The following is a 27058-nucleotide window of genomic DNA, read 5'->3' as shown; positions in this document are numbered from 1 at the left end:
CCCGGGATCCTGGAGCTGTGAGGCAGCAGTTTTAACTAACCACTGTGCCACCCTTAAAACATGCGGCTTTTCTATTCCTGCCAAAGCAAACAATTCATTTTTTCCCACATTATACTCCAACTGCCAAATTTTTGCACATTCACTTAACCTATCTATATTCCTTTATCGGCTCCTTATGTCCCCGTAACAATTTATTTCCATAGATTTTCATAGAATTGACAGTGCAGAAGGAGGCCATCGGCCCATCGAGTCTGCACCAGCCTTTGGAAAGAGCACTCCACCCACACCTCCACCCTACCCCTGTAACCCCACCCATAATTTCTGGACACCAAGGGCAATTTAGCATGACCAATCCACCTAACCTGCACATCGTTGGACTGTGGGAGGAAACCACGCAGATACAGGGAGAACGTGCAGACTCCGCACAGACAGTGGCCCAAGCCGGGAATGAAACCTGGGACCCTGGAGCTGTGAAGTAACAGTGCTAACCACTCTACAACCGTGCCACCCTCTCTTTCTGTCATCAGCAAATTTAGCAACCATACATCTGTCACCCAAGTCACTTATGTGCAGCATATCCACAGGATCCCCATTGTCCATGTTGCTTGTTACTTCCTCAATACATTCCAATAAATTAGTCAAACATGATTTCCCTTTGCCATGATTGCGCAGAGATTCTCTAATTGTCCACAATAACCTTCTTAATCCTAGATTCCAGCATTTTCCCAATGACAGATATTAATCCAGCTGACCTGTATTTTCCAGTCTCCCTCCTTTCTTGACTTTCTTGAACAGAGTTACATTTGCTATTTTCAAATCTGAAGAGACCATTCCAGAATTTAGGCAATTTGAGAATTAAAACCAATGCATCTACTATTTCATCATCCACTTCTTTAAAGATCTTAGGATGCAGTCCATCAGGATATGGGGACTTGTCAGTGTTTAGTTGTAATAATTTTCTTAGTACCCTTTCCCCGGTGATTGAAATAGTTTTATCCTCCCTCCCTTTCATCTCCTGATCCACATTTATTTCTGGGATGTCACTTGTATCGTCCAAAGTGAAGACAGACAGAGAGAGCGAGAGCACAGATTTTAGTTATTCTTTGCTGTTCCTTATATTCTGTCTAATTTACTGACCCGTCACTCATCTTTGTGGTATTATACACTTTCTCTTTCAGTTCGATGCTATCTTTAACTTCCTTAGTTAGCCACAGATGGTGTATCCTTCCCATAATTTTTCTTTTTCATTGGAATGCATCTTTGTCGAGTATCCTAAAATATCTGCTGAAATGCCTGCCATTGCATCTCTACTGACCTACCCCTTAATAAAATTTCCCAGTTACCTTTAGCTAGCTCGGTCTTCGTGCCCTTATAATTGCTGTTATTTAAGTTCAAAACACTTCTCTTAGATCCACTCTTCTCTCCCTCAAACTGAACATGAAATTCATATTATGATCACTGCTAACGAGGGATGCATGTCTCATTACACATTAGCTGATCCAGTATGGCCTGCTCTCTGGTTGGCTCTAGAACATACTGCTCTAAGAAACTGCCCCAAAAACACTATGAAACTCATCATCCAGGCTAACTTTGCTAATCTGATTTGTTCAATTTACATGTACATTGAAATCACCCATGAGTACCACTTTCACAATCTCACATTATTTCTTCCTGTACAAGCCATCCCAGTGTGGTTACTGTTAGGGGGCCTATAAGCCATTTCTAAAAGTGGCTTCTTAATGTGACTATTTCTCATCTCTACCCAGACTGATTTTATATTTTTATGTCCAGAATTAAGATTGTCTCTCTCAATTGTACCAATGTCATCCTTAATCAACCGAGCTATTCCTCCATCATTTCCTAGCTTTCTGTCCTTCCTAAATCATAGAATCCGAGAATCCCTAGTGTAGAGGAAGGCTATTTGGCCCATCGAAGAATGCTATGTAACCTTGAATATTCAAGTCTTCGTCTTTGTCATATTGTAGCCATGTCTCTGTAATAACCATCAGATCATATTTATTTCTATTTGGGGCAGCACGGTGGCATTGCTGCCTACTGGCCCTGGGTCACTGTCTGTGTGGAGTTTGCACATTCTCCCAGTGTCTGCGTGGGTTTCACCCCCACAACACAAAGGTGTGCAGGATAGATGAATTGACCACGTTACAAATTGCCCCTTAATTGGAAAAAATAATTGGGTACTCTAAATTTTTTTTAAAAAAATATTTATTTCTATTTGCCCTGTCAATTCATCGGTTTTGTTACTAATGCTCCGTGCATTCAGATAGAGCCTTTCGTTCTGCCTTTTTACTATTTTTGTATCCTCCAGGCTTATCTGCTGTGTTCACTATGTTTGTACACACTGTGCCATCCTGCCATGCTCTGATCACCTTATTCCAGCTTTACGCTCTTGCCTAATCTTCTCTATTTAATTTATCACATCTTCCCAAACTTGGTCAATCACCTCTACTTTTACTTTAAAACCCTTGCTACTGCCCTAGTTATATGACTCACCAGAAATACTGGTCCCAGCACGGTTCAGGTGAAGACCGTCCCAACATTACAGCACACACTTTCCCCAGGCCTGGTGCCAATGCCCTATAAATGGAAATCTATTTCTCCTTCACTAAGCTTTGAGCCACACATTTAACTCTCTAATCTGATTTACGCTATGCCAATTTGCTTGTGGCTCAGGTAGTAATCCAGCGATTATCCACTTGCAAGTTCCTCTCCAGCCAGAGAAGATGCCCTGAACTTTTGCCACCAGGCAGGTAATACAGCAGTCTGGACTCTTGCTCCCACTGACTGTACTGTCCCCGACTGTCACTACATTCTTATTAACACCACCCATTTGAATGGCTTCTTGTACCACTATGGTACTGTTCCAGCCAAATATAGAAAAGGCAGACAGTTAAAGCACGGTTGTCTGGAACAAGATACTTTCTCTGCAAATTTTCAAACAGGGAGAAAATATTCCAATTAGTTTTGCAGAACGTAATTCCAGCCCACTCCTCTCCAAAATTATACTAGTCTTAAGTGTGAGTAAAGTAGACACAGCCATCGTTACTGCCCCTCACTCCTTTATCGGACAAGCTCTATTGGACAAGCTCATAATGGAAGAACAGCTGTGATTTCTCAGACACTTTCTACAAGTTTTTCCAAGCAACCTTTGCCACTGTTTAATTCCCAGGTGAAAGATTAGATCAGCCAAAGAGATGCATTGTTCAACGTGAAAAGTATCTGCAACCTGGAATATGGTAAAAAGGTTTAAATAAGTTTCTAATAAACCATGGTAGCTGGAAATATAGGATATTTGTGAGTAATCTTAAAGGAAGTTTGAAGCAAAATTGAATCCAATCAGATGATACTCAAGTTATTTAGAAAGGTGGCAAATACTGGAAGGGAGCCCCGATAGGGGTAATGAAGCGCAGGTGGGAGTAAGAGTTGGGCAGGGAGCTGGAGGCTTGGTTTTGGGAGGATGCCCTGAGGAGAGTGAATGCATCATCGTCGTGTGCTAGGCTTAGCCTTATCCAGTTTAAGGTGGTCCACGGGGCATATACGACTGTGGCCAGGATGCGCAGGTTTTTCGAAGGGGTGGCGGATAGGTGTGGGTGCTGTGCGGGTGGGTCCAAGAATCATGTCCACGTTTTGGGCCTGTCCGAAGCTTGGGGGATTCTGGCAGGGGTTTGCCGACGTTATGTCGGGGGTCCTGAAGGTGAAGGTGGTCCCGAGTCCAGAAATGGTGATCTTTGGAGTGTCAGAAGACCCGGGATTCCAGGGGGGCAAGAGAGGCAGATGTTTTGGCCTTTGCCTCCCTGGTAGCCCGGAGATGGATATTATTAGAATGGAGGGACTCGGGGGGGCCCCCCGAAACCGGGGGTGTGCGTGAGTGACCTGGCAGAGTTTCTCAGGTTGGAAAGGATAAAGATAAAGTTCGCCTTGAGGGGTTCTGTGGAGGGGTTTGCCCGGAGGTGGCAGCCGTTTATCGGCTTTGAGAAAAGTCAAGATGCAGTGGGTGGGTGTTTGACACTTGCACGAAGAAACTATCTTCTCTGCTCCTTTTGGCTAGAGCAAGTAGAATGATCCTGAAACATGGGTGCAGATACCAGAGTCCCCAAGAATAAAAACTAAATTTGACTTGACCACAAAGTGTAACATAAGTGCGAATGGCAAGTTATAGATTTACAAGATCATTATTGGTAATATGACTGAGAGATTTAACTCTACTTCCAGGGTGCCAAATAACACCAAGTTACAATGACAAGTTGCTTGTCACAGCCACAGGGCAACATCAAGGGCTGCCCGGTCGGCTTCACTGTACAGCTACACTTACAGCCAATATTGGACAATCTCAGCAGGTCTGACAGCATCTGTGCAGAGAAAAGGGAGCTAACGTTTTGAGTCTTTGACATCCAGACTCAAAACATTTGCTCCCTTTTCTCTCCACAGATGCTGTCAGACCTGCTGCGATTGTCCAGTATTTGCTGTTTTTGTTTCAGATCCCAGCATCCGCCATAATTTGCTTTTATTTTAATTTCATCTACACTTCGCCTTTCTTGGTAGTATAACTTGAGCACAAAATGCAGCTCAACTTCTCAAGTGCAAGACATATGTGTCACATCACTCATAATTTACAGACTTACAAAATATAACCCTGTGAAAAGACTGACATAAATGATTGACAGAGCTCAAGTTGCCATGAGCAAGCAAATGACACAGCCTCCCTCTTGTTACAACACGGTCTAGTGCACGGTCCAGTCCAGCCTCACTTCGCCCAGTCACAACACATGCAAAATTAAGATTTTATATTAATACCAGTGGCTTTGGTTGGAAACGGGTGGTTGAGAGGTCAAGAAAATACTTTTTAAAAAGAATAAAGGATCTTTGATGCAGATGGATGTCTTCCTTTCTTTCTCAAACTTAGGCCTTCAATTAGGTAATTTATTTTCCTTCAGCTTGTAATGATCTTCACTGCAGACTCAGACAGCAGGCAACCAGCAGCTGAGGAGGCAGCCACTTCTGGAAGGCTCTCACTGAAAAAACACCTGGCAGGAACCAATCGCTGACTGCTGTCAGGCACAGCTCTCACTGTCCCTGGCCAACCCACCGGCTGCCAGTTAGCCCACCGCACCAACTTTCTCCGAAACCAGTTCATTCACTCGCCACAGAGACGTCCGATTTCTCCTCTCCAAAATACCAAACCAAGGAGCGCACTGTCATGGCAAGCATTCTTCTGCTCAAAGGCACATTCCAATTATGAGTCCACGGGCCAAAAATAATAAAAATAAGAAATGGGAACAAAGGAAATAAACAAGAAGGACGCTTACACTCTTGATTTCATCTAAAAAAAAAGTACGATGCAAGTGCCAATTATACACGCTGATCAGATTTGCCCCACTTAATTGATATCTATTATAAAGCCGTTATGCAGCAAAGGACAGCTATTCAGCAACTTTATAAAACACTACAAAATTTCTCCCATACAGAGTCTTGCTTTTTCCCCCATATAAAAGTAAACGAGAGCGATAAACTCCCTGATAAGTACGATCAATTCAGTGAAGAAACATCCACACAGACTATTATGACCAGTTAACCACTCAGTGCAGTTAATACACTGGTTTGGGGAAACGTTTTGTTGACTGCTTTGTCCAACTATCCATTTTGCAAACTACACACGCAATAAGAAGTGCGGTATATGGATCTGGACTTTGGCCACACTTATGGAGTGGTGAAGTCATGTTATTAACATGCAGAATATGACAGAAACAAGAAAGGTGAGCCAAAGCTAGACGTGGGATAAGAGAGCCTGGGAAAATTTTCAGATACTGTTTTGTTTGTTTACAAGATAATTTTGTTGTCTAAGAAAAGATCATCTGGGGATATAGAAGTAGTCAGTAGTGCTTCATTCAATTTCTTTCACAAAATAACATTTTGACATGTGTCTTATGCAGAATGCTTGGGACAACAGGATGACTCTAGACAAACAGCTCCAAAAGCTCTCCACCAAGGAAGCTTTCCTTCTATGTAAATGGATGTGTTGTAGACTAAATGATTGCGATTGATTGCTGTGATAAACCAACAACCTTATTATCATTGTTCACTACGATTACCAGGATGGTAAGAGGCAAAGTTGATGGACCGTGGGCCTTTGCTCCATCTGGGTGCTCCTTTCTTTCTGCAAATGTTGACCAATTCTCAAATGACAGCTTTTGGCTGAACTTGCAAAAGGTTGAAGTCTGTTTGGGAGTGATGGCTTTTCCCGAGTGTGGAGATTTTATTTTAAAATTAATAAAACTCAGAAGGGCCAAGATCTTGTGTGTGGAAATTATCTTAAAGAGAGCATGCAAGGACTTCCGGTGGCGGCCATGGAGTCGCACACATGGCCGCTCTAGCTCGAAGGCGTTGATTTGAGCTCTTTTAACCCGAAAGTATAGCTGAAGGTGTGGAGGAGAAGTTGTCCCCAGGGGTGGCATTTCTGCTGACTATCTGACCCGGCAGAAGGTTAAACACCTTGTCTAGGATTTGTAGGAGACTTGAGGCGCAGCAACAATTGTAAAGATGGCGGAGGAGGAAGGGTTGTCACAAGCTGGAAAATCTCAGATGGAGAAGCTGATGGTGTTCATCAGAGAGGGGTTCCACCAGCAGCTAAAGGAGATGCAGGAAGAACAGTCGAAGGCCATCGAGGGAACGGTAGCATCCTTGAAAGGATCGATGGAGAGTCAAGAAGGAGGCACAGTAGTCGCAGATCTGGGAGATGGAGAAGGCGATGTCTGACAACAGTGATCAAGCGGTGGCATTGGAGGTGAAGGTGGGGCTCCTGGGGGACCTTTGCAAATCGCTTAAGGGCAAAAGTAGAGGAGCAGGAGAATAGATTCAGAAGACAGAACCTGCGAATTGTGGGCTTGCCTGAAGGTGTGGAAGGCATGAGTGCCACGAGATACATCTCTAGGATTCTGGCGGGGCTGGTGGCGGAGGGGGTGCTGGACAAGGGCCCAGAGATGGATAGGGTGCACAGGTCCCCAAGGCAGAAGCCAACAGTGGGGAGCCACTGTGGGCACTGATTGCGAGGCTCCATAAGTTTGTGGAGAAGGAGGCGACCCTGCAGTGAGAATTGGAATTGCGAATGGGAGGCGTACAGTGCCCGAATCTATAAAGACATTGGAGTGGAGCTGGCGAAAAGGTGCACCAGGTTCAACAAGGCGGTTCTGTACCAAAAGCAGATCAGGTTTGGGGTGCAGTATCCGATGAAACTGTGGGTGACTTTTGAAGGACAGGAGTACTATTGTGAAATCCCAGAGGAGGTCACTGACTTTATTAGAGCCCATAAACTGGGGAAGAACTGAATGTTGATGAGAGACGAAGGAGCTGGAAGAACAAAGTTCGGAAGATGCGGGTAGTGTGGGGGCCCCAGAGGGTGCGGGGGGTCTTCTCAGTGAGGTGATTTTGTTGCTGTGATTGTTTGTTAAGGGGCAATAAGTTTGTAAGGGGGCAACTGCCCGACCCTGTGGTGTTTTTTTCTGTTTTGGAGGCGGTGACCTGAGGTTTTGGATGTGTCTTTGTTCGTGTGGGGAGGGTGGGGTCCACAGGGAGCCGTTTGCACAGCCAGAGGAGAAAATGGGGGGAGGGGTAGATAGGAGGAGCTGCCACGCTGGCGAACGGAAGTGATGTAGGTATTGTGGTGGTTGGTCAAGTTGGGGGGGGGGGCAACGCGATGTGGCAGAGTTGGAGTAGGAACGGGGTCATCGATGGAGAAGAGAGCCATCTTGGATGGGCCCAGTTTAGGGTGAAATTAAAGAAGACAGAATTGGAAGGGGAGGATGGCGGACAGTAGAGGAGGTGTGGAGGTGCAAGCCTCCGGTAGGTTCGTAACAGGGTATAGTCCCAACTTGTCCAACATATGAACATACGAATTAGGAGTAGGACATTTGGCCTTTAAACCTGCTTTGCGATTCAATAAGATCTGACTGTAACTTCAAGCCCACATTCCTGCCTACCTTGCATAACTTTACACCCACTTATTAATCAAGAATCTAGCTAGCCATTCCTTAAAAATATTAAAACACTGCTTCCAAATCCTTTGAGGAAGAGTTTCAAAGACTCATGACTCTGAGTGAAACAAATTTATCCTCATATCTGTTCTAAATGGGTAACCCCTTATTTTAAAACAGTGACGCCTAGTTCTAGGTTCTGAAAGAGGAAACATTCACTTGACAACCACTCTGTCAAGAGCCCTATGGATCTTGTCTGTTTCAATCAAGCTGCCTCTTAATCTTCTAAACTCTAATCAATACAAGCCTAACCTGTCCACCCTTTCTTCGGACAACGCGTCCATTCCTGGCATTAGTCTCATAAACCTTCTCTGAACTGCTAACACATTAACATCTTTCGTCAAATAAAGAGACCAATACTGTACAGTGCTCCAGTTCTATTCTTACTTAGGGCGGCACGGTGGCAGTGGTTGGCATTGTTGCTTCACGGCGCTGGGGACCCGAGTTCCAATCACGGCTTGGGTCGCTGTTTGTGTGGAGTCTGCACGTTCCCCCCGTGTCTGCGTGGGTTTCCTCTGGGCGCTCCGGTTTCCTCCCACAAGTCCCGAATGACATGCTGTTAGGTGAATTGGACATTCTGAATTCTCCCTCAGTGTACCTGAACAGGCGCCAGAGTGTGGCGACTAGGGGATTTTCACAGTAACTTCATTGTCGTGTTAATGTAAGCCTACTTGTGACACTAATAAAGATTATTGTTATTATACGAGGGCTGAACGGGCCAGTGAAGAGGTCCCAGGTCTTTGCGCCCTTGAGGAGCTTGAAAGCAGGGGTGGTCTTTCTTCAGGAGACGCACCTCCGAGTGAAGGATCAGGTCAGGTTGAGAAAGGGATGCGTGGGCCAGGTATTTCACTCGGGGTTTGATTCAAAGTCACAGGAGGTGGCCATCCTGCTTAGAAAAAGGATGGGGTTTGTAAGGGCCAAGGAAGTGCAGGACCCAGGGAGTGATACGAGATAGTGAGCGGTATGTTGGAGGGGATGCCAATGGTGCTAGTGAATGTTTATGCGCCTAATTGGGATAACGTGGGGTTTGTGATGGGTTGCCTGGAGCGATTCCAGACCGGACAAGATCAGTTGATTATGAGGGGTGATTTTAATTGTGTACTGGAGCCGAGGGAGGATAGATCGAGCCCCAAGTCAATGGGAAGGTTGAGGATGGCGAAGGAGCTGGGAGGGTTCATGGAAGGGATGGGAATGGTGGATCCGTGGTGGTTCAGCAGGAAGATAATCTTGTTCCAGGCATATAGAGATAGGAGGAGGGAGGAGGAATATGTACGGTTGTTGGGGGAGATAGTCATGGTGGACAAGAAATATTTGAGGGACCCCCATTGGTGGGATTGGCGAAAAGAAAAGTTACAGGGGCAGTTCATTAGGCTGACGACAGAGAAGGCAGTGGGGCAGTTACAGAGGACGAGGGGAGTGCATTATGAATATGGATAGAAGATGAGCCGTATGCTAGCCCATCGACGACGGAGACAGGCAAGGAGTACTACAAGAAATTGTATAGGGCCGATCTAGGGGCTGAGGAAAGGGACATGGGGCGGCTTTTGAACGAGCTGGAATTCCCACGGCTGGAAGAGGAAAAGAGGCAGGCGCTGGAGGATCCTTTAGGGTTCAGAGAGGTGATGGAAAGTATAAAAGGGATGAAGTCGGGAAAGGCCCCGGGGCCCAACTGTTATCTAGCGGAGTTCTATAAGGGGTTTGCGACGGAGCTGGCACCACATTTACTGGGGGTGTTTAGCGAGGCGCTGGAGACGGGGGAGCTGCCGGACATACTGACCCAGGCGTCAATCACGCTAATCCCGAAGGGGAAGGACCCGTTGGAGTGTGGGTCCTACAGGCTCATATAATTGTTAAATACAGATGTGAAAGTGTTGGCCATGTTAGTGGCGGGGAGGATGGAAGGATGCGTTCCGGGGATTTTGTGAAGGGCAGACAACTTTCCAGTAACATTAGGCAGTTATTAAATGTGATCATTCGGACCGTTCTGTTATTTAGAATGTTAATATATTGAAATGTTAAAACTTTAAATGCCTCAATAAAATGTTTCCTAAAAAAAACGCGATCATGACCCCCTCGAAGGATGGGTATCAGAGGTTGTGGTCTCTATGGACGCGGAGAAGGTTTGCGACTGGGTGGAGTGGCGGCAGTATCTGCTCGAGGTTCTGGGAAGGTTTGGGCCTAAGTTTGTGGCGTGGTTACGTCTGCTGTACGTGGCCCCGATGGCGAGCGTACGGACAAACGAGATGAGTTCATGGAGCTTCGGGCTGTACAGGGGAACGAGACAAGGGTGTTCGCTGTCGCCGCAGTTATTCGCTCTGGCGATAGAGCCCTTGGAAGAGGAAAAGAGGCAGGCGCTGGACCTTAGGGCATCAGTAGAGTGGCAGCGGATTTTGAGGGGGAGTACAGAACACAGGTAACATTGTACGGCTGCTGTTCGTATCAGACCCACTGGAGAGTACGGGGAGAATTATGGGCACACTTGAGCTAGAAACTGAAAGTCGGAAAGAGCGAGTGAATGAGACGGGTCGGGGAGCCAAATTAGGGTGGCCAGGGATTGGTTTAGGTTTCTGGAGGTGCAGGTGACGGGGGACTGGGCGATGATGCACAAAAGGAACCTAACAAAGTTGGTGGCGGAGGTTAGGGAGGACTTTCTGAGATGGGATACGTTACACCTGACATTGACAGGGAGGGTCAGGTGGTACAAATGGACGTTCTGCCAAGGTTTTGTTTGTATTTCAGACCTTCCTGATCTTCATTCCGAAGGCCTTTTTCCGGAAACTGGATGTAGCGATTTCGGAGTTTATATAGGCAGGGAAGATACCAAGGGTGAAGAGGCAGAGGCAAAAGGGGGGCTGGCGTTACCGAATCTGCTGCACTATTATTGGATGGCGAATGCGAAGGTGGGGACCCGGTGGTGGGTGGGAGAGCGATTAGAATGAGATAGGATGGATGTGGAGTCCTGTAGGGGATCCTGCTTAGGATCATGGTGATGGCGGTGCTACCGGTGGCACGGAGGTAGACAGAGAGGCCGGTGGTACAGTCCACAATTAAGGTGTGGAACAAGTTGAGGAGACACTTTAGGATGGAGGGGATGTCAGTGCTAATACCATGGGTTTGAGACAGATGGCATGTATAGGAGGTGGAGAGAGGTGGGGCTGGTGAGGGCAAGGGATCTATACATGTAGGAGAGATTTACAAGTCTGGAAGAGCGGCAGGAGAGTTTAGAGCTTCCGAAGGGAAGCAAATTCAGTTATATGCAAAATGAAGGACTGGAGAGGGTTCCCAAGTTGTGGAGTATATCTTATTGGAGACGTTTGTATCTGCTGCCCGATGGAAGAGGTTGGAAGAGAGAATAACCGGGTGGGAGGGGTCTTTGATTATGCTGCCCACTTTCCCAACGGGCGGTGTAGACAGAGCCAATGAACATAGAACATACAGTGCAGAATGAGGCCATGAGGCCCATCGAGTCTGCACCGACCGACTTACGCCCTCACTTCCACCCTTTCCCCGTAACCCAATAACCCCTCCTAACCTTTATGGTCACTAAGGGCAATTTATCATGGCCAATCCACCTAACCTGCACGTCTTTGGACTGTGGGAGGAAACCGGAGCACCCGGAGGAAACCCACGCAGACACGAGGAGAACGTGCAGACTCCGCACAGACAGTGACCCAGTGGGGAATCGAACCTGGGATCCTGGAGTTGTGAAGCCAGTGCTACCCACTTGTGCTACTGTGCTGCCCTTGGATGGCTTGGGAGGCGGGACCGCATGATGGACTGGGCTGTGTTCACGACTCACTGCAGTTTCTTACGGTCTTGAGTTGCCATACCAGGCTGTGATGCAGCCAGATAAAATGCTCTCCATGGTCTTCTATAAAAATTGTTGAGAGTCAATGTGGACTTGCTGAATATTCTTAAGCTCCTTTCCTTAGCTTATTTGGCTGGACAGCTGTGATGTAGAGTAAGACTAACAGCATAGGTCCAATTCCCATCTCGGATGAGGTTGTTCATGAATGTCCGCCCTCTCAACCTTGAGGTGTGGTGGCCCTCAGGTTAAATCACCACCAGTCACCTCTCGCCCTCAAAGGGGAAAGCAGCCTATGGTCATCTGGGACTGTGGCACTTCCTTTACTGTTTACTTTTACTGCGCAGTTGTACAAATTGCCTGTATGTTTTAAAAGCTACTTCTCAGAACCACAAAGGGTGGCCAATAAACGTGGCTTTGTTATTCTTAACCTCAGAAATGAATCATGGGAACCTTCAGAATACCATCGCATCTATAAAGTGTTGCACAATTTATAAAAGCGAAAGATAAAATGTACAGCTGATCCTACCTGAGGGACCTCTGTGAACTCTGATCCCACAGATCCATCTGACAGCTGTGTGCCATTTATGGAAACCTGAAAAAACAAAATATTGACATACATGAATAAAATTAATCATTAGTAAGCCAACCAGAAATCAAAAAGCAGAATACTGTGGATGTCGGAAATCTCAGATCAAAATAAAAAATGCTGGAAACACTCAGCAGGTTATGGCAGGATCTGTGGAGAGAAAAACATAATTAACACTTCAGGTCTCTGACCTTTCACCAGATGAGCATCAACTCAAAAACAGTTAATGCCCATCTGACCCTGAAACCTTAACTCAATGTCTCTCTCCAGAGTTGCCAGACCTAATGAGATTTCCCAGCACTGTGTTTTTATCTCTCCTCATTCTCATTGTATTATCCGGACTGATTAACAATAACCTAATATCAGTCCAACCGCATTTAGCTTGGATATTAGCCAGGAATGTCCTCAGTGCCTCTCCTATTCCTCTGACAGATCACTCTGACAGAAGCGCAGGAGTAAACTCCTGAACCTTGGCGCTGTCTGATGTAAAAGATGGCAGTGCACTTTCAACCAACACCAGGTCATTCCTGCAGGCGCTCTGGCAATATTCCATTCAACCTTAATTTACTGTTTATATAAACGCAAACTGCTATTGTTTAAAGATGCCTGAAGCACCCATTATGGCCTTCAAGTTGGAGACTTCTAGCTCAGTGCTCCCGGCTGCGTTCAAACTGAGGGTGTGCAGGTTAAAGGACTGACTTAGGTGCACTAACTTTTGGCACTGGGATTTCAGAAAATACAATGTCACTTTGAATATTTGCCATGACTAAACAGCCAACAATAAAATTACAGATTTGATCCCTTCAAACTTTAGGCTGTCCCTGGAGGAAGTACCTCCAGGTGCATTGACAACGCTGCTGTCAACTACTGGTTCCAGAACTCTTGGTGCTTGTGCCAATAGTAGGATGTGCGATAGTTACGCACACCACAGAAGAAATATATTGCCACAACACCAAATTATAATTCTTCTCATACCATTATGCTAAGCAAGCCTCGTGGCAACACTGGTACTTGGCACAATGCCCTCTATTTTAAGTAATTAAGGATTGTCCACTGAAGCATACATGCATTTTAAACTTACACTACAGACACACTATATTAAGCAATACAGACTTGCAATGCAAATGATAAGTAGGAGCAGTTTGATTGTGAAAAACATGCCAGAAGGGGCAGGGAGGGGTGAACTGGATAATCTCAATTAAAATGTCCATTTGGAAACATTTTAGTAATCAAGGATGCCCTGGGCTTATTAAAGCTAAGCAAATAATGACGCAGTTTTTATTGGAGAGAGAATAAGCATGCCTATTTGGAAGCAGCTATGCCAATTCCCTACTAACCTAGTGCAGGCAGCCTTTGTGCACAATATGACATCAATTCCCAATTTATTTTCTTCAGGTACGCCAGCAGTGGCACATTGTTAAGTCCTTGTATAATAGGTCATTTTGGAGAGGCAGCACACAGTTCAGGTAACAAGCTCTTCTGTGATCTGTGCAAGTTTTTAAAAACTCTGCAGTATTTTGCTATTTGAAAAATGAGATTCCAAACAACAGTCTCTGGCTGGGCTGGATGATCACCTCCTCTTGGCAATTGACAATGCAAATCAAGCAGCTAATTGCAGGCTCCAAACACTCGGCTTTTCTTTGGAATGTTAGAAATTTTCTTATACCAATTCAATGCTTTGCTCTTTGCAGAAATAGCAAAACAAATAATTTCCAAAAGTGTACTTCACTCTTCGACAAAGGTCTCGCCCACTTCCACTGAAGCTTTCAGTTTCACCATGTTACTTTTAATCTCTGGTTTCAAGCATTGAAACATTGACAATGCATCAGTCAATCCAGCTTCACAGATAAAGAACTTAAAGATCTTTCTTTCACTTACATCAATGGCAAAAGAATGGGCCAGCTGACGAGAGTTTAAATCTGACGCTGAGGCTATTACAGGGATCTGGCTCAAAGATAAGCAACACAGGGGGTCCCAGGCTTGATTCGGTCACTGTCTGTGCAGAGTCTGCACGTTCTCCCCGTGTCTGCATGGGTTTCCTCCGGGTGCTCCGGTTTCCTGCCACAAGTCCCAAGTGCTGTTAAGGTGAATTGGACATTCTGAATTCTCCCTCAGTGTACCCGAACAGGTGCCAGAGTGTGGCGACTAGGGGCTTTTCACAATAACTTCATTGCAGTGTTAATGTAAGCCTACTTGTGACAATAAAGATTATAATAAATATTCTTGGTTACAATAATAATAATCTTTATTAGTGTCACAAGCAGGCTGACATTGACACTGCTATGAAGTTACTGTGAAAAGCTCCAAGTCGCCACATTCCAGCGCCTGTTAGGATACACAGAGGGAGAATTCAGAATGTCCAAATTACCTAACAGCATGTCTTTCGGGACTAGTGGGAGGAAACCAGAGCACCCGGAGGAAACCCACGCAGACACAGGGAGAATGTGCAGACTCCGCACAGACAGTGACCCAGCCGGGAAACATACCTGGGACCCTGATGCTGTGAAGCCACAGTGCTAGCCACTGTGCTACCATGCTGCCAACACGGCTTAGGTTGATTATGGAAAAAGACAGAGAACAGCCCAGTGTAAGAATAATTAACTGGGGGAAATCCAACTTCAAAGGGGTAAAGACAGAATGTACTGAAAACTCAACCAGTTCAGCAGCAGGAAGCGGAGTTAATGATTCAAGTCCAACACAACTCTGCTTACCTCCTTTTAGTTCTGAAGAAATGTGATGCCAGCATGCGCAGTATTTTACTTTTATACAAAATTATGAATTAGGAGTAGGCCATTCAGCCCCACAAACCTGCAACACCATTCACCAAGATCATGGAAGATCTGATTGGGACCTCGACTCCAACATTTCCACCTACCCCCCCGATACCCTTTGACTCCATCGACCGAGCTGGCCAATCTTGAAGGACCTTTCTGCCAAACTGAGAGCATCAACAAAAGGCAAAAGCCCACTTGGCTTTGCCTTCACCAAACGTCCTGTGGCAGATGCATTTGTCTATGGTAGTATTGCTAGGAGCTACTACTGCACAATCCCTGTGGAGATGAAGTCCATCTTCATACTGAGAATATTGCTACTCGGGTTGTGTGGCATAATCACTGTGCTAAATGGGATAGATTCGGAACAGATCTCGTAGCTCGGGGCTGGACAATCGTGAGGCTCTGTGGGCCATCAACAGAACTGCATTGAAGCACAATATGTAACCTCATGCCCTTCTATATCACTCACTCCACTATCAGCAAACACAGAGAACAAACACGGTTCAATGAAGAGTGCCGGAGGGCATGCCAGGAGCGGTACCAGGCATACTTCAAATGAGGTGTAAACCTGGTGAAGCTACAAAACAGGCAGTCTGCTGAAAATGGGAATGCAGAATTGGAAACACAAACAAATCAACTATGATTTTATTGAATGACGGAGCAGGTACAAGGGGCTGAATGGCTTACTTCTGCTCCAATTAGTGAGTTCATATTGGCCATGAGTTGGTGGATTGTTAAATTTCAACTTCTTCACCAATTTTCTTAGAGAACCAGAGCTTCCATCCTCATATTCAGGCCATGAAAGACTGTCTGTTTCTACCTCTAACATGACCTGACTTCAACACTGATTCAAGTACTCTACTGCTGAAACCCTCATATATTCCTTCTTTACCTCGTGACTATACCAACACACTCCTGACTGGTCTCCTATTTTTACTCTCCATAAATGAGTTCATCAAAAACTCTGCTGCTTGTGTCCTGTTCCCCATCACCCATTTCTGCTTATCTAGATTGGCTGGCTCCCCGTAAATCAATGCCTTCATTTTAAAATACTCATCCATTTTCAAATCTTTCCATGGCCTCTCTTCTGCATATCTCTGTCATCTTCTCTAGCCCTACAACCCTCCGAGTTAGAGGCTCCTTGAATTCTTCAATTTGAGCATCTTCAATTTATTACCCTTGAGAAGCAGTTTGTACTTCCAGTTTCTTAGAGCCTAAACTCTAGAATATCCTTCCTGAGCATCTTTGCCTCTCTAACTCGTTTTCCTTCTTTTAGACACCCTTAAAAGCTATCTCTTGTCATCTGACCTAATGTCCGCTTAAGTGGCTTGGTGTCATACTTTGATTTATAATGCTCCTGTGAAGTGTCTCAGAGTATTCCATTGTGTTAAAGAGGCTATATAAATACATATTGCTGTTTCTACAATCCTCTATCTGTCTGGGTCACCTTAGTCTTACATCAACCTGTGACTCTGAAGTATCTGACCAAGATGCATCAAACCACTACAACGAACTACAGTCGTCAGCAGCAGTTGAAGGAAAATACTTTATCAGGGAAACTAAGAATGAGCAATAAATGACAATCTCGTCAGCAAAGCCAACGTCCCAGAGCGGTACGGTGGCCCAGTGGTTAGCACTGCTGACTCACGGCATCGAGGACCCGGGTTCAATCCCGGCCCCGGGTCACTGTCCGTGTGGAGTTTGCACATTCTCCCAGTGTCTGCGTGGTTCTCACCCCACAACCCAAAGATGTGCAGGGTAGGTGAATTGGCCATGCTAAATTGCCCCTTGGAAAAAAAGGAATTGGGTACTCTAACCTTATTTTTTTTTAAAAGCCAACATCCCAAGAATTCATTTTAGAAAGTGGCAGGAAAGCATGAACTTGGTGGGCAAGTGTAACCAAAATTAAGAGCAAATAAAGATGGGAGTATAAGAAGGGAATTGTTATTGGGGCAGGAGATGGCCGGAGGTTGGAAGGAGTGGCACGAAGAAATGTACATTAATTGATTGATGCCCCTTCCACAAATATTCACTCCGTCCACCACCGATGAACAGCAACAGTGACGTGTCCCATCTACAAGATGCACTGCAGGAACACACCCAGGTTCCTTAGACAGCTCCTTCCAAACCCAGCACCACTAAAATCTGGAAGGACAAGGGCAGCACACACATGGGAACACCACCACCTGCAAGTTCCACTCTAAACCACTCACCATTATGACTTGGAAATATACCACTGTTCCTTCACTGTGGCTGGGTCAAAATCCTGAACTCCCACCCTAACAGCACCTTGTGTGTACCTTCTTCTGTCATGAGCGCCTCGTTTATCTTCCCCGGCTCCGGCACTACCTCTCCCGCCCCTGTCCGCACCCTCTGTATTTCCCTCAACACGGCCTGCCTCCGTCGCTGGTGGGCTATCATGCGGCTTGCCTTCTCTCCGTCCCTTCCCACCGTTAACCTGTCAAACTGTTCCTGTAACTATTTTCTTTTCGCCAATCCCTCCACGGTGGGGGCCTTTGAATACTCCGCCCTCCTCGACTATCTGGTTAGCAGACAGGGGGTTTTGTGATAAGGTGTGGTTGGTGATTAAGGACTACGGATTGGATTGGATTAGATTGGATTTGTTTATTGTCGTGTGTACCGAGGTACAGTGAAAAGTATTTTTCTTGAAAAGTATGTAGGTTTGAACCGAAACGGGGTGGTATCGGCGGCCACATTCTGGAAGGCATTGAAGGCAGTGGTTTGAGGGGGGATATCTCATTCAAGGTGCACGAAGGTAGGAAAAAGAGAGAGGAGTATGAACAATTATTGGGCGAGATAGTCGAGGTAGACAGGGAGTATGAGTGCCCCCAGCACGGAGGGATTGGCGAAAAAGGTACAGGGGCAGTTCGACAGGTTAATGGCAGGAAGGGCAGTTGGGCAGCTATGGAGAGCGAGGGAGGTGCAGTTTGAATATGGAGAGAAAGGCAAGCCGCATGACAGCCAACCAGCTATGGAGGCAGGCCGCTTCCAGAGGGCCAACCAGCTACGGAGGCAGGCCACGTCCAGAGGGCATCTCCTCACCAACTTCAAGTTCCTTTTACGTAGCGTCGCCCACTTTCCAGTCACCTGGCTCCCCAAATACCTAAACCTATCCCTGGCTACCCTAAATGGCAACCCCCCCAATAATCCTGAGCATACGGACAGGGACAAGGGAGGTAACGTCAGAGCCGGGAAAGATAAACAAGGCGTTCAGGGGATATTATGAGGAATTGTGTAGGGCGGATCCCAGGCGGTGAAGATGGGGAAATGAGGCAGTTTTTAGATGGGTTGGAATTTCCACAGCTGGATGAGGAGAGGAGGCAGGCACTAGAGGAGTCTTTAGGGCTGAGGGAGGTAATGGAGAGTATAAGAGGGATGAAGTCGAGGAAGGCCCCGGAGCCGGACGGGTACCCGGTGGAGTTTTATGAGGAGTTTGCGGCTGAATTGGCACCACACCTACTGCAGACATTTAGCATGATGCTGGAGAAGGGGAGCTGCCGGAGACAATGGCACAGACGACGACTATGCTCATACCAAAGAAAGAGAAGGACCCTTTAGAATGAGGGTCATGCAAGCCCAAATCGCTGTTAAGTATGGATGTAAAAGTGCTGGCTAAGTTAGTGGCAGGGAGGATGGAAGGATGCGTTCCAGGGTGGCTGTAGAGGACCAAACGGGCATCATAAAGGGTAAGCAACTCTCGAGCAATATAAGGTGATCATAACCCCATTGAGGGGACGGGTACCGGAGCTGGTGATGTCTATGGACGCGGAGAAGGCATTTGATCAAGTGGAGTTGCGGTACCTATTCGAGGTCCTGGGAAGGTTTGGGTCTGAGCCAAAGTTTGTGGCATGGGTGCATCTGTTGTACGTGGCCCCCGTGGCGAGCACACGGACCAATGAAACAAGCTCATGGAGTTTCGGGTTGTATAGGGGAACGAGGCAGGGGTGTCCACAGTCGTTGCTACAGTTTGCGTTGGTGATAGAACCCTTGGTGATGGCCCTAAGGGGGTCAGTAGAGTGGCAGGGGATTAGGAGGGGGAGTAGGGAGCACCGGGTATTGCTGTATGTGGATGACCTGCTATTATATGTGTCAGACGGGCTGGAGAGTATGGGGAGGTTTCTGAGCCTGTTATAGAGGTTTGGGGCTTTCTCAGGTCATAAGTTGAACGTGGGGAAAAGTAAAGTGTTTCCGGTGAATGAGTCGGGTCGGAGAACCAATTTAGAGGGGTTGCCATTTAGGGTAGCCAGGGATAGGTTTAAGTATTTGGGGAGTGAGTGACGCTACATAAGAGGAACTTAAAGATGGTGGAGGAGATAAAGGAAGACTTTAGGAGGTGGGATACTCTGCATCTGACGCTGGCAGGGAGGGTTCAAGTGGTGAAAATGAATGCCCTGACTAGGTTCCTATTTATGCTTCAGACGTTCCCGATTTTTAATCCAAAGGTCTATTTTCGGAAGTTGGATAGTGTCATTTCAGAGTTTGTATGGGCTGGGAAGGGGCCATGGGTGAAGAGGGCCCTGCTGCAGAGGCAGAGGGGGAGTGGAAAGGAGAGGGGTTAGAATGGGTTAGGATGGAGGAAGAGTCCTGTAGGGGGTCCAGCCTGAGGGTCATGGCGACGACGATGCTGCCGCTGGCACTGAGGAAATATACTGAGAGCCCGATTGTACAGTCCACAATGAAGGTGTGGAACCAGCTGAGGAGACATTTTAGGATCGAGAGGATGTCAGTGTTAACGCTGTTGTGTGAGAACCACAAGTTTAAGCCGGGAGAGACGGACAATATGTACAGAGAGTGGAGAGAGGTGGGGCTGGTGAGGGCAAGGGATTTGTATCTGGAGCAGAGGTTCACATGCATAGCGGAGATGAGCGAGACGGTAGAGTCCCCGAAGGGAAGTGAATTTAAGTCTTTACAAGTGAGGGACTTTGCACGCGAGGTGTGGAAAGGGTTTCCCAGACTACCGAAATATACTCTTTTGGAACGGTTACTGATTCCGGATGTGGAAAGGGAGGGTAAGATCGGGGATATATACGAGTGGCTGGGAGAACAGGGGGGGGGTAAGCAGGTGGTGAGGATCAAGGAGAAGTGGGAGGAGGAGTTGGGAGGAGAGATAGGTTGGGGACTGTGGAGTGGGACACTGCGTAGGGCGAATTCAACCTCCTTGTGTGCGAGGATGAGATTGATACAGTTTAGGGTGGTACACAGGGTGCACGAGTCAGGTGATAATGAGTGGGTTCTTCCAGGGAGTGGCAGACGAGTGCGAGAAGTATAGGTGAGGACCAGCGAACCACGCGCATGTGTTCTGGGGCTGTGAGAAGCTAGAGATACAGCGCGGGAGTGTTCGGGACGCTAGCAAAGATTGTGGGGATGGAGGTCGGGCCGGACTCTATGGTGGTGATTTTTGGGATATTGGAAAAGCCGGAGCTGATGGAGGGGAGGAAGGCCGACGTCGTCGCCTCTCTGATTGCCTGAAGAATTTTACAGGAATGGTGGTCGGCAATGCCGCCGGGGCTGGCGGCCTGGCTAGGGGATCTTTACGACTTCCTCCGGTTGGAGAAAATCAATTTTAAACTGAGGGGTTCAGCGGAGGGCCTGGAGTCACAGTGGAAACTGTTCGTGGCCATGTTTGAGGATTTGTTTGGGGGGGGGGGCAAAAAAGGAGGAAAATTTGTACAGGCTGTAAAACTGAGTTAGAGAGTGTGTTCCCTGGATTATTTAGGTTTTATAACTTTTTGAATAACTTTGCAATAAAATACATTTTTTGAAAAAAAGTATAGTGTGGGGCTGGAAGGGAACGTACAGGTGGTGGTGTTTCCATGTATCTGCTGCCCATGTCCTTCTAGATGGTAGTGATCGTGGGTTTGGAAGGTGCAGCCGAATGAGCTATATGGACTTCAGTAAGGCCTTTGACAAGGTCCCTCATGGTAGACTAGTACAAAAGGTGAAGTCACACGGGATCAGGGGTGAGCTGGCAAGGTGGATACAGAACTGGCTAGGCCATAGAAGGCAGAGAGTAGCAATGGAGGGATGCTTTTCTAATTGGAGGGCTGTGACCAGTGGTGTTCCACAGGGATCAGTGCTGGGACCTTTGCTCTTTGTAGTATATATAAATGATTTGGAGGAAAATGTAACTGGTCTGATTAGTAAGTTTGCAGACGACACAAAGGTTGGTGGAATTGCGGAGAGCGATGAGGACTGTCGGAGGATACAGCAGGATTTAGATTGTTTGGAGACTTGGGCGGAGAGATGGCAGATGGAGTTTAATTCGGACAAATGTGAGGTAATGCATTTTGGAAGGTCTATTGCAGGTAGGGAATATACAGTGAATGGTAGAACCCTCAAGAGTATTGAAAGTCAAAGAGATCTAGGAGTACAGGTCCACAGGTCATTGAAAGGGGCAACACAGGTGGAGAAGGTAGTCAAGAAGGCATACGGCATGCTTGCCTTCATTGGCCGGGGCATTGAGTATAAGAATTGGCAAGTCATGTTGCAGCTGTATAGAACCTTAGTTAGGCCACACTTGGAGTATAGTGTTCAATTCTGGTCGCCACACTACCAGAAGGATGTGGAGGCTTTAGAGAGGGTGCAGAAGAGATTTACCAGAATGTTGCCTGGTATGGAGGGCATTAGCTATGAGGAGCGGTTGAATAAACTCGGTTTGTTCTCACTGGAACGAAGGAGGTTGAGGGGAGACCTGGTAGAGGTATACAAAATTCTGAGGGGCATAGACAGAGTGGATAGTCAGAGGCTTTTCCCCAGGGTAGAGGGGTCAATTACTAGGGGGCATAGGTTTAAGGTGAGAGGGGCAAGGTTTAGAGTAGATGTACGAGGCAAGTTTTTTTACGCAGAGGGTAGTGGGTGCCTGGAACTCGCTACCGGAGGAGGTAGTGGAAGCAGGGACGATAGGGACATTTAAGGGGCATCTTGACAAATACATGAATAGGATGGGAATAGAAGGATACGGGCCCAGGAATTGTAGAAGATTGTAGTTTAGTCGGGCAGCATGGTCGGCACGGGCTTGGAGGGCCGAAGGGCCTGTTCCTGTGCTGTACATTTCTTTGTTCTTTGTTCTTTTGAGCCTTGGTGAGTTACTGCACTGCATCTTGTGGATGGTACAGACGAATTGGTGGTGGAGGGAGTAAATGTTTGTAGATGGGGTGACAATCAAGCTTTGTCCTGGATTCTGTCGAGCTTCTTAAGCTAAGCTAAGTGGGGAGCATTCCAACACATTTGTGCCTTAGAATACATAGAAGATAGGAGCAGGAGGCCTTTTGGCCCTTCGAGCCTGCTCCGCCATTCATCACGATCATGGCTGATCATCCAACTCAATAGCCTAATCCTGCTTTCTCCCCATAGCCTTTGATCCCATTCTCCCCAAGTGCTATATCCAGCCGCCTCTTGAATATATTCAGATGGTGGAAAGGCTTTGAGGAGTCTGTACCATGGATTATCTTAAATGCTGCTAATATAACAATGTACAGATCACATCCAGTATATTAATTTCAAAATTACAAATATACTGTAAATTATTACTAACAGCAGATGTGTGCTGAAACAATTTCTACTACAATTACTCTTTAAAAGGCAAACACTTCTGGGGTAATGTTAAAATGATAAACAGCTCAGAAAAATTGAACACGAACAAATTAGTGCTGTTGTCATAATGATTCTAGATAATTCATTCCCACAGCTATTTCTTTTATAAAGCCACAGAAAAGAATGCAGCTTGAGAAGTCAAAACCATAGCAACACTGGAACAATTTAAAATGATCTAATTAACAGAGGTTAGAAATTCATAGACTTGAGAAGCAATTGAACATTTTAAATTCAATTTATGTACTTTTTCCCCACCCCATCTTAAAAGCTCTAGTCCAATTACACGTAATATTCATACTGCAACACTGCAGTGTATTTATGCAAGCAAAATGCCAAGTGCCATAGACTAACAAACATCACAGCCAGAACTCGAGTGCCAGCTAATACCCAGAGTGAAAGCCTGAGGGCACTATTTCACAGTCTTGAAACTGCTACATCCAGCACAATTTTACAGATGCAAGGAAAAAATGCTTTGTTATTAAGTAATAATTTACTTTGCTTCCTGTAAATGTGTCAGACTAAAGCAGTTGCATCCAAACTACACCTTTTTTTTTTAATACTCTTTACTGTCACAAGAAGGCTTACATTAACACTGCAATGAAGTTACTGTAAAAAGCCCCTAGTCGCCACACTCCGGTGCCTGTTCGGATACACTGAGGGAGAATTCAGAATGTCCAATTCACCGAACAAGCACGTCTTTCGGGACTTGTGGGAGGAAACCAGAGCACTTGGAGGAAACTCACGCAGACACGGGGAGAACGTGCAGACTCCGCACAAACAGCGACCCAAGCCTGAAATCAAACCTGGGACCGCCACCCGGGCTTCGTAAAGTAGCCTAACCCAACTAATGAACCCTTCCCCGAACCCAAATCTCCTCAACACTTCCCAGAGGTACCCCCACTCCACCCTATCGAAGGCCTTCTCTGCGTCCATCGCCGCCACTATCTCCGCCTCCCCCTCCACTGTAGGCATCATGATTACATTAAGGAGCCTCCGCACATTGGTATTCAGCTGCCTTCCCTTAACAAAACCCGTCTGGTCCTCATCAATCACCCTCGGGACACAGTCCTCAATTCTGGTAGTCAACACCTTCGCTAACAGCTTCGCGTCCACGTTGAGGAGAGAGATTGGCCTATACGACCCACACTGTAATGGGTCCTTGTCCCGCTTCAAGATCAGCAAGATCAGCGCCCTGGACATCGTCGGGGGTAGGGCCGCCCCTCCCTTGCCTCATTGAAAGTCTTCACTAATAGAGGGCCCAGCAGGTCCATGTACTTCCGGTAAAATTCCACCGGGAACCCATCTGGCCCTGGTGCCTTCCCCGCCTGCATACTCCCCAGCCCCTTAGTCAGCTCCTCCAGCCCTACCGGTGCCCCAAGCCCAGCCACCAGCTCCTCCTCCACCCTCGGGAACCTCAGTCGATCCAAAAATCGACGCAACCCCCGTCCTCCGTCAGGGGCTCAGACCTATACAGGCCCTCATAAAAGTCTCTAAATACCCCATTTATTCCCACCGCACTCCGCACCGTGTTCCCCCCTTTATCCCTAACTCCCCCAATCTCCCTCACTGCCTCCCACTTCCAAAGCTGGTGTGCCAACATCCAGCTAGCCTTCTCCCCGTACTCATACACCGCCCCTTGCGCTTTCCTCCACTGCACCTCTGGCTTCTTGGTGGTCAACAGGTCGAACTCGGCCTGGAGGCTTCGTTGCTCCTTTAGTAGTCTCTCCTCGGGGACCTCTGCATACCTCCTATCCACCCACCAATCTCTCCCCCTCTCCTCTCCTTCTCTTTGTGGGCCTTAGTGGAGATTAGCTCTCCTCTAATCACCGCCTTCAGCGCCTCCCAGACCACCCCCATCTGCACCCCATTATCGTTAGCCTCTAGGTAACTTTCAATGCACCCCCGGATCCGCCCGCTCACCTCCTCACCCGCCAGCAAGCCCACATCCAGGTGCCTCAGCGGGCGCTAGTCCCTCTCCTCCCCTCGCTCCAGCTCCACCCAATGCGGGGCATGGTCTGAGATGGCTATGGCCGAATACTCCGTGCCCTCCACCCTCGGAATTAGTGCCCTGCTCATAACGAAGAAGTCTATCCGGGAGTAGGTTTTATGGACGTGGGGAAAAAAAGAAAATTCCCTGGCCCCCGGCCTGACAAACCTCCATGGGTCCACTCCTCCCATCTGGTCCATAAACCCCATCAGCACCTTGGCCACCGCCGGCCTCTTACCCGTCCTGGACCTGGAGCGGTCCAATGCTGGATCCAGTGCCGTGTTGAAGTCTCCCCCCCCCCCCCCCCCGCATTATCAAGCTCCCTGCCTCCAGGTCCAGAATCCGGCCCAACATGCGCCGCATAAATCCGGCATCTTCCCAATTCGGGGCATATACATTCACTAATACCACCCGCACCCCCTGCAGCTTACCACTCACCATCACATACCTACCTCCATTGTCTGCCACGATGTTCAGCGCCTCAAACGACACCCGCTTCCCCACCAAAATCGCCACCCCTCGATTCTTTGCGTCCAACCCAGAGTGGAAGACCTGCCCTACCCACCCCTTTCTCAGCCTGACATGATCTGCCACCCTCAAATGCGTCTCCTGGAGCATAACCACATCTGCATTCAGTCTCTTCTGGTGCGCGAACACACAGACCCTCTTGACCAGCCCGTTCAGGCTCTCACATTCGAAGTTATCAGCCGGATCAGAGACCCCCCCCCCAAACACAGATTAGCCATCCCCTTTTCTAGGCCAGCCACGTGCCCGCGCCTCCTGCACTCTCCATTCCCCCCAGCAGACCCCCGCCCCGACTCTCTCTCCGAGCTCCAGCTCACCTTTGGCCAATACAGCAGCAACCCAGTTCCCCCCTCCCACCCTCCCCCCGCAGCTAGGTCCCCCCCTAACTGTGTTGCTCCCCCCATAACACTCCCGTAAGTCAGCTGATTCCTGCTGACCCCGGCCACTCCCGCCACTCTATCGACCCCCCAGTGTGGTAGTCTCCCCCTCCGTCCTGTCCATCAGGGGGCGCTCCACTCCAACACCGCCCCCCCTGACCCTGCCCCCTTCATTCCCTAGAGCGGGAAAACGCCCACGCTTTCCATTAGACCAGCCCCACCCTCTCTGGCGCATCTCCCTTTTGCGGCCTAATCGCAGCTCCCCCCACCTCGGGCCTCCCATCTCCCCTCCCCCCAACGGGGCACCGTCCTTCCAACCACCGACGCCCAGAGTCTCACAAAACCCCCACTTCTAACCAATTCACCCTACCCCACCCAGCACCCAAGGAAACAATACAGAACAGAATAGAACATCCCCCAAAACCCAGTAACCACAGTAGCCCCCCCGCGACCTCCCCTCAGTCCGTGTCCAACTTTTCGGCCTGTATAAAGGTCCACGCCTCCTCCGGCATCTCAAAGTAATGGTGCCGGTCCTTAAACGTGACCCACAGTCGCGCCGGCTGCAGCACCCCGAATTTCACCCCCTTCCGATGCAGAACCGCCTTAGCCCGATTGTACCCGGCCCTCTTCTTGGCCACCTCCGCGCTCCAGAACTGGTACATACGGATCTCTGCATTCTCCCACCTGCTGCTCCGCTCCTTTTTTGCCCATCTTAGGGGACACTCCCTGTCCACCAAGCGGTGTAACCGCACCAATACCGCCCACGGCGGCTCATTAGACTTGGGCCTCCTCGCCAGGACTCAGTGGGCCCCATCCAGCTCCAGGGGACTCGGGAAGGTACCCGCGCCCATCAACGTTTTCAGCATCGTGACCACATATGCTCCAGCATCCGACCCCTCCACTCCCTCCGGGAGACCCAGATTCTTCCTCCTCGACCGATTCTCCATGTCCTCGAACTTCTCCTGCCACCGTGGGCAGCACAGTAGCATAGTGGTTAGCATAATTGCCTCACAGCTCCAGGGTCCCAGGTTCGATTCCGGCTTGGGTCACTGTCTGTGCGGAGTCTGCACATCCTCCCCGTGTGTGCGTGGGTTTCCTCCGGGTGCTCCGGTTTCCTCCCACAGTCCAAAGATGTGCAGGTTAGGTGGATTAGCCATGATAAATTGCCCTTAGTGTCCAAAATTGCCCTTAGTGTTGGGTGGGGTTACTGGGTTATGGGGATGGGGTGGAGGTGTTGACCTTGGGTAGGGTGCTCTTTCCAAGAGCCGGTGCAGACTCGATGGGCCGAATGGCCTCCTTCTGCACTGTGGATTCTATGAAATTTCTTATGCAGCACCTCGTG

General features: G+C 47.9%; 1 protein-coding gene across 2 annotated transcripts in view; it reads right to left on the bottom strand.

Annotated features, from left to right (window-relative positions):
- fam193a (family with sequence similarity 193 member A) overlaps window positions 1–27058 on the bottom strand; it is a 304881-nt gene that overhangs the window by 147842 nt on the left and 129981 nt on the right. For both annotated transcript variants that reach the window (XM_072515688.1, XM_072515689.1), the window contains exon 2: window positions 12380–12445. In XM_072515688.1, coding sequence (XP_072371789.1) covers window positions 12380–12445 — 66 coding nt within the window. The remainder of the gene's footprint in view (window positions 1–12379; window positions 12446–27058) is intronic.

Source organism: Scyliorhinus torazame, chromosome 9 (genome assembly GCF_047496885.1).
Source record: "Scyliorhinus torazame isolate Kashiwa2021f chromosome 9, sScyTor2.1, whole genome shotgun sequence".
Lineage (NCBI taxonomy): Eukaryota > Metazoa > Chordata > Chondrichthyes > Carcharhiniformes > Scyliorhinidae > Scyliorhinus > Scyliorhinus torazame.
Note: the sequence above shows the minus strand (reverse complement) of the source record. Positions and strands in the feature narration are given on the sequence as shown.